Source organism: Rattus rattus, chromosome 1 (genome assembly GCF_011064425.1).
Source record: "Rattus rattus isolate New Zealand chromosome 1, Rrattus_CSIRO_v1, whole genome shotgun sequence".
NCBI classification, from domain to species: domain Eukaryota; kingdom Metazoa; phylum Chordata; class Mammalia; order Rodentia; family Muridae; genus Rattus; species Rattus rattus.
In genome coordinates, this window is record NC_046154.1 from 131570695 (window position 1) to 131578985 (window position 8291).

At 42.3% G+C, this 8291-nt stretch overlaps 1 protein-coding gene across 5 annotated transcripts; it reads left to right on the forward strand.

Moving 5' to 3' along the window:
- The first annotated feature begins 604 nt into the window (after positions 1–604).
- Positions 605–7190, forward strand: Pdp1 (pyruvate dehyrogenase phosphatase catalytic subunit 1). Of its 5 annotated transcripts, none has more exons than XM_032905805.1 (3): positions 605–742; positions 1393–1427; positions 4771–7190. In XM_032905805.1, the coding sequence occupies exons 2-3, from the start codon at positions 1397–1399 to the stop codon at positions 6429–6431; spliced, it is 1692 nt and encodes a 563-aa protein (XP_032761696.1). In that variant the 5' UTR covers positions 605–742; positions 1393–1396; the 3' UTR covers positions 6432–7190. The 5 variants fall into 5 exon arrangements, with proteins under 5 accessions (XP_032761696.1, XP_032761714.1, XP_032761722.1 ...); XM_032905814.1 differs by lacking the exon at positions 605–742 and adding an exon at positions 804–1157; XM_032905823.1 differs by lacking the exon at positions 1393–1427 and having other exon boundaries at positions 606–742.
- Positions 7191–8291: the final 1101 nt, after the last annotated feature.

Here is an 8291-nt window from a genome sequence, read left to right on the forward strand (position 1 = left end):
GTTTACAACAGCGCCCTAGCCCTGGGACATAAAAATAATAGACTACACCCTCCGACCTAGTAGCCCTAAAATCAGCAACTTGGTCTCGAATGAATGAAGCGAGACACATCCACCGTGCCTCACTTATGTTTGTTCCCGCGGTCTACCCGGGGCAGCCGGGTGCAGAAGAGGCTTGGCCCTTAGGTCAGCACAGCACAGCACGCGGGCCCCGCAGAGGTGCCAGGCATTCGCGGAAGGCCGCCCGACGGGGAGCAACTGGCTCCCGAAGCGCCACGCGCACAGAGATGCTGGATGCCGCCCAGGTGCTTCCTCATCTCTGAGCCCAAACGCAGCCCAACCAGGGCTGGCCACCTCGGGGCGCGCGCAGATCCACCTCCACCAGCAACAGGGCGTGGTCACGGAGCGCGCGCACGCGTGGAACCAATAGGCTAGCCGCGCCCAATGGAAGGGATTGTCTGACCTCCGTGACGTCACAAAACTGGCGCTGAGCGCGCCCTCTTCCGCCCCCCCGCCCCCCATGTCCCGCCCACTCGCCATGCGCAGCCAATCGGAAGGCGGAGAACGCACGAGAGACCGTGGGGGCGGGGCAGGGTGGTGGCTCGGAGAGGCAGGGGCGCGGAGTGGGCTGGCCTGGCTGAGGTGCGGCGCGCCAGGGTGCTGCCGTGGTGCTGAGAGAAGGACGCGCACGGAGGGGTGCGGCCGCCACCCGGGGCAGACAGCAGCGGGTGCTCTACTGTGCCCGGTTCGTATCCTCGCCCACCGCTGCCGAGTCGTGAGGGGGCGTCAGGGCGGTGAAGTGGAGGGCGCGCGTGGGGAGCGGCCGCGGGTGGAGGGCCGAGTGCGCGCGGAACCTCGGTCGCAACGAGCCGCCGTGGGTTCCGGGCGGCACCCCGCTGTCAGCGCGCGGGGCGTCCGCTGTGGCCCGGGCGTGTCTGCCTCGGCTCCCCGCTGACTCGCTTGGCCCCGGGTGGCCGAGCCGGCTGCCCGCGGGCTGTGCCTGGAGGTCTGCGGAAGCGAGTGCCGCGTGGGGCCGGGCGGGCCTGAAGATGCTAAGTGCTTGTGGGCTCGGCGCGCTGGCTGCATGGAGCGGCCGCGGTGCGCCTGTCTCGGGTCCTGGAGTCCCCCGCCTAGGGCTATGATGCCGCCTCGCCGGCAGGGTGGGTTTGTTTGGTTTCTTCTTCTCCCCTCCCCTTTCTCCCCCCTCCATTCTCTCCTCCCCTCCCAGCCCATTCACTGGGCTGCTGCGAGACCTCGCCCCTCCTCCGCTCCCGCCTCCCTGCCGCCGCCTCCTCTAATGAGCATCTCTGCCTTGCTTTCAATGGGCCGCTGCTGCTGTCGCTGCTGCTGTCCGCGCGGGTTGTGGATGTTGTCGGCTCCGTGTTGTGATGACAGGAGAATGTGTGTGTGTCCCGGGCCCAGACGAATTGGTAGGTATTGACAAAACTACCTGTGTTGGGTACCCAGGGAAGGATGGTGACTGATTTTGTGTATGAATGGATGGCTCTAGGGGTCCTTGTGGAATTAAGGGGTGAGATAAGGAAAAGGAGACAAAGGCGCTCTGGACCAGAATTTATTTATTTTTATTTTTTTGATATCTTAGTAAGTGCGATTTTCTGGCAGGGACACACGAAACTGATCAAACAAGTGCTGGTTTGGTGCTTTGTGTCTAAAGGATAATGGTTTCTTCATTCTTGTAGCTACTGAGTTTGAGCTGTGAAATGGCTAGGCGTTTCCAGAAAATGCTGAAAAATTACAAATCTTTATGCAGGGTGGTTAATGCAATCAGATTACATAAACAGAGGTTCTGATACATGTAATGACTAGTGTAGTATTTCTTTTCATTCGCGTTAGAATCTTTGCAAGACCTAGAAGCTCGAGAGTCGGTGCACCAGTAGCATTTTCCTAATTGATTTGGTCCATGGGTTTATTGATGAAGTGGAATAATATCTTCACACAGGCTTTGCCCACCACATCAGAAAGAATGGATGGGGCTCTTTCTGTCTTTCTGTTTCTGGTTATAGCGCATCTTTTTATTAGTCATTGGCAATATCAGCCAAATCTGCCCAGGACTGAGATGCTTCATACAGTGTTGCCAAGTGTGGGCCATAATGATGTGTGAACTTAAAAAAAAAAAAAAGAAGAAAGTGAGATTGCTCAAGTTAAGCAACAACTACTTTGATATTCTTATTGCCTAATCAAGAGGCTTCTATTTTGTTAATTTAGCAAGTTTATCAACGCAGGATGTTTAGAAGGATATTAAGAATTTTCGTCTTCATTATACATCATACCAAAGCGTTTAATAGTGTATTGACTTGTAGCTGTTTCAGTTCTGATGGAGAAACTGTATAATTGGTACTGGCCTGGTAGAATGCTTATTAATTACAGAGCAGGCTTTCGTGAATTCAGCTTCCCAAAGAATATGACTTTTAAAAGCACGTGAAGAACTGAAGAATTGGAGTGCAATCCAAATGCTAAGCTCTGAATAACTGAAAAGATAATTGAAAAAAAAATCATGCGCACTCTGCTATTTTGACTTTTAATATCAAATATTTTTGCTGTGAAGAAAAAAAGATGTAGAGTGTTTGAATTTAAATATTCAGAGCACCTGCTGTGGGATGCTCTTTTGTTACCAGATTTCATCCATTTTTAATTGACTTTAAAAGCAGAAAAATTGTCAACACACAGGAACCTAAGGAAAGGGAAGGTTTCCTAGGCTTGTTATGCCCTGAGTCGATGTTATTTAAATGGTTGGGCCTTTGCCAGTCCCCACTCTCACATTAAGTTTTAAAGTAATACAAACTTACATTCTGAAGAAAATTTACTTCCATTAAAATTACACCTATGTTTTAACTTTTAATGATAGTATCTGCAGCATAAAAACAGCTTTTTTGTGCATACATGCATGAAAAAGGTATGGGCTTATATACAAGCTAGTGTGATGTGGCATATTGGTACACATCTCCTGACTTAGACATGCACCCACCCTTAACCTTTGGATGACTTTCAGGTATTCAGTTTGAACTGTTATTTAGGTGGTTAGTCCTGGTAAATTTTTGTTGTTAGAATTTTTTAATTTCTTTTCAGAAGCCTTATTTATGGAATCTAATTCCAAAAATTCTAGTTCTCTCTATTACGTACTTTTGTCTTTAGAAACCAGTCCAGTACTTTACTTCTTAACAAAAGACATTCTGTCTAGCTTGTGTATTTGGTGCTCTCAAAAAAGCAGACACAAGTCTGTGAATTTTCAATGCTTGATTTTCTCTCTTCCCTTATTTTCTCTTTTTACTTTCTGAATTGCCCACCAAAAAGCACATGAAAATTATTTAATATATAACTAACACTAAGATACTTAAAATTCTTTCCTTAGAAGATTCAGCTTTTGGAAAAATAGTTGGTAATAAGATTTGTTTCATTTTCCTGTTTTTATTTGTTTATTTAAAACAGTTCTAAAGTCTGTTTCTTGTAAATGAATACATGAGACAGTATCTTAGGGATTCAGAGAAAATGTGTTACTGAAGATTCTTTTTTCTTCAATGCATCATTTGAAATAGAAATACGTGTTCACTTAAGTTTTTTAGATAAATGCCTATTATAAAATACTATTTTGAGGATACTTACAATGCTATACTGTTATAATCTAGAGCTTGGGCTTAATTTACAGTTCTTTTTGTTTTATAACAACAGCTTGTTTTATAACAAGTAGATACATATTTTTAACCAAAAAAGAAAACATTTCCCAAGGAATGAATGGGAATCTCTAGTAGATCAATAATATTTCTGTAGCTTGCTTTATGACATCTAAGCATGAGAAATGGTAGCAGGTTAATTAACATTTGAAACAGAATCACTTTATGTTACCAAAATCAGGTTTATAGCTACAAGAATACTTGAAAAGGATTTCTTATCACAAATGGCGCAGCAAAATTCAGCAGTGAATCAGTAAACCCTATATTTGATTTCAAAGCCTCAGTACCTGAAACATAAAAACCATGAGTTCTAAAGAGGCCTTAGAGTGTCCACTTCCATGCATTCACATCAGTTTAGTGGGGAATGTCCCAGAGAGGTAAACTGTGTTTTCCCAGGATCATTTGGCAAAGAGCAGACCTATCCCTCTTTAGCTTGCTACGCTATAGAGAAGGAAGCTTTACAAGGACATCCATCCACGGAGGTTCAGAAACAGTAGAATTTGTTTCAATCCTACTATGGAAAATGTTCTGTATTAAAATGAACTTTGTATTAATGCAGTGGTATATTCATATAGTTTACCAGTAATATATAAATATGCCTTTGTTGAGGATATATGAGTGCTTCGGGTGATACCATGTGTGGTCAAATGTCCGCAGTTGACCCCAGGTCAAGGAACAGATCTTCATAAATGGTAGAAGTAACTGCAAATGGGAGCTCTAAGGCCCCTTTTAAAATAAAAGCATAGAGATGGAGAATGGTGATTGGGCAGGTAGAATGCTGCGGCACAACGTTACATAACTTCCTGCTTAGTGTTCTCCAGCCAGATATATGTGTATGCTGAACAGTTTGTACTGCACATAGAAATACAAAGGAAAGAGAAAACAGAAATTTAACTGTAGTTCATTCCTGGCTTCATGAACAGTTGGAAAGTTTAAGTATCATAAAACACCCTGTAGAAATTAGCCTAGCATAGGGATTTAATGTAAACCGACTTAGAAAATATTTTCTATAAAGCAAAGCTTGTCATATAATGCAGAGTGTAACTTTTCTTTGTGTGTGTGTCTGTCTTAATTTGCTCTCTAGGAATCCCGGTCAGAACATCCAGTCTACCACTGTTCTCTGATGCCATGCCAGCACCAACTCAACTGTTTTTTCCTCTCGTCCGTAACTGTGAACTGAGCAGAATCTATGGCACTGCATGTTACTGCCACCACAAACATCTCTGCTGTTCACCACCGTACATTCCTCAGAATCGTCTGAGATACACACCCCATCCAGCATATGCTACCTTTTGTAGGCCAAGGGAGAACTGGTGGCAGTATACTCAAGGAAGGAGATATGCTTCTACGCCTCAGAAATTTTACCTCACACCTCCACAAGTCAACAGCATCCTTAAAGCTAATGAATACAGCTTCAAAGTACCAGAATTTGATGGCAAAAATGTCAGTTCCATTCTTGGATTTGACAGCAATCAGCTGCCTGCAAATGCACCCATAGAAGACCGGAGAAGTGCGGCAACCTGCTTGCAGACCAGAGGGATGCTTTTGGGCGTTTTTGATGGTCATGCAGGCTGTGCTTGCTCCCAGGCAGTCAGTGAAAGACTCTTCTATTATATTGCTGTTTCCTTGTTACCCCATGAGACTTTGCTAGAGATTGAAAATGCAGTGGAGAGTGGTCGGGCACTGCTACCTATCCTTCAGTGGCACAAGCACCCCAATGATTACTTCAGTAAGGAGGCATCCAAATTGTATTTCAACAGCTTGAGGACTTACTGGCAAGAGCTTATAGACCTCAATACTGGAGAATCAGCTGATATTGATGTTAAGGAGGCTTTAATTAATGCTTTCAAGAGACTTGATAATGACATTTCATTGGAGGCTCAAGTCGGTGATCCTAATTCTTTTCTCAATTACCTGGTGCTTCGGGTAGCATTTTCTGGGGCTACTGCTTGTGTGGCCCATGTAGATGGTGTTGACCTCCATGTGGCTAACACTGGCGATAGTAGAGCCATGCTAGGTGTGCAAGAAGAAGATGGCTCCTGGTCAGCAGTCACGCTCTCTAATGACCACAATGCTCAGAATGAAAGAGAACTAGAACGTCTGAAACTGGAACACCCAAAAAATGAGGCCAAGAGCGTGGTAAAGCAGGATCGGCTGCTTGGCTTGCTGATGCCCTTTAGGGCTTTTGGGGATGTAAAGTTCAAATGGAGCATTGACCTTCAAAAGAGAGTGATAGAGTCTGGCCCAGACCAGTTGAATGACAATGAATACACCAAGTTTATCCCTCCTAACTATCATACGCCTCCTTATCTCACCGCTGAGCCAGAGGTAACTTATCACCGATTAAGGCCACAGGATAAATTCCTAGTGTTAGCAACTGATGGATTGTGGGAGACTATGCATAGACAGGATGTGGTTAGAATTGTGGGTGAGTACTTAACTGGTATGCATCACCAACAGCCAATAGCTGTTGGTGGGTACAAGGTGACTCTGGGACAGATGCATGGCCTTTTAACAGAAAGGAGAGCAAAGATGTCATCAGTCTTTGAGGATCAGAATGCAGCAACCCATCTCATTCGCCATGCTGTAGGCAATAATGAATTTGGAGCTGTTGATCATGAACGACTCTCTAAAATGCTTAGCCTTCCTGAAGAGCTTGCTCGGATGTATAGAGATGACATTACAATCATTGTAGTTCAGTTCAATTCTCATGTTGTAGGAGCATATCAAAACCAGGAACAGTAAGTGATACTATCCTGGCAGTTCTTCAGTTTGAAGGGCAGATCAATGTTCGAAAGAAACTAATACAGTAAATATCCCAGTGGGTCATTCTAAACACATCATGTTTGGTACTCTAGCTAGCCCAGTCTTCATATCGACTGCATCAGATGATAGCATCATGAGTATCTGTTCTGTCCTGTTGGACCTCAGGGTACCTGCACTTGAGGCAGCTTGTTTCCTTACCCAGGTGTCTTTTAACAATGACTCACCAACTAAGAATATGGATAGGTAGATACGATCTTGAATAGGTCAAAAGCAAGGAACTTCTGGGAGTATTAGTAAAGGTAGAAAACATCACCACGCCCACCTGCAGACTCCTTCCATCATAAGACTCCTAATGTACATGAGAATAGTTATTTACTGCATTTTTCAGATAAACAGTTCAGGTATTCACATACATTTATGTTAGCCTAAAGTGCAGGTCCAGTATTTTCAGCCATTTATGACCATGAACAAAGAAATCTGGATTTGTAAGTTTTTGTGATTGTGTGATAAAGTATGCTTCCTAAACGGAAAGAATTCTAAACCGTTCTTCCTTCCTCACCCATGATTTCCTCAGTGTAACCGAAATATTTTGTTTTGCTACACCTAAAAGACAATAAAGGTTCTTAGTTTAAATCTATCTTTCTAGTGAATGTTAAATAAAGGGAAAATGTGTTTTTCTGGTTTGTATTCATGAAAAGCTTTATTTAGTTTGAAATAAAGATATATGCAGAATGAAAAGAGACTGCTATGTTTAATTCTTATCACCTGTAGTTATCAGCATGTTGCTGTTCTGTAGTCCCCGAAATCTTGACAAGCTTTATGTGTGGTGGGTAAGCACACTGCTGCTGAGAAATTGTACTTATTTATTTGGGATAGGAATTTTTTGAATTTTGGAGTTTTAAGAATAATATGTGATAAGTTTAAATATCAATTCGAGTAGTAAGATTTTAATATTGTATTATGACAGTTTGAGGAAATTTTTGTTTGTCCCCACTTAGACCAATTAAAACAATTGGATTTATATTATTAAGTACTTTAAACATACTGTAGCTTATAATATATGTGTTAAGATACATACATAAGAAACTTTAAATCGTAACCTGTGCATGCCTGATACAGAACACTTAGCATCAAATACTGGCAGTGTGTCCATAATTATATGCAGTCCTTTCTAATACTGTCTTAAAGTAAATGAAAATAAGTATATTCAAGTAGGCTTTTTAGGAGTTTATTTGATATGCATCAAATGGTACTTTTGTTTCTACATTTAATCGTGATCTGTGTACAACTGTGCATATATTTTATCAATTATTCACTAAGAAAAAGCTATGACTTTAAAATTCACATAGATTTTTATACAAAACACAATTAGTTTCTGTTGTATAATTAGTTGATAATATAGGAGTCTTTTCAGAATTGAAACTATGTGAATTCTAAATCAATATATAGAAGTTTTGGCTGCAAAATTAGGTCCAAATGAAAGTAGACTCAGGAAGATTGCAGCTCAGAACAGAGTTTGTTTTCTAAAGTACTTTTTGGTTTTGTTTTTTTCGAAATCAACTTTTTAAATACTGCTTACTTCTAAATGTCTTCACAGTATGAAACCCCATTTTTAGTACTATTTGGAATTGCTTTTGAATACCACCATAGGAGAGTTCTGTGTTACGTGATGACTAGTGTCTCAGTATAATACAGAAAATATGTTTTGCTTTCTATACTTATAAAAAGACAGTAATCGTTATTACCCCAAGTTTTATCTACAGTCCGAAAGCCAGCCTGCTTGTATAGAAATGAAAATGCAATATGGAAATGAAAAAAACTGGATATTCAAAAGTTTTT

Coding starts and splice junctions, on each gene's coding strand:
- Pdp1 (XM_032905796.1), top strand. CDS start 1,319: ATGGGCCGCTGCTGCTGTCGCTGCTGCTGTCCGCGCGGGTTGTGGATG. Junction 1,428..4,770: donor TCCCGGGCCCAGACGAATTG/GTAGGTATTGAC, acceptor TTTGCTCTCTAG/GAATCCCGGTCAGAACATCC.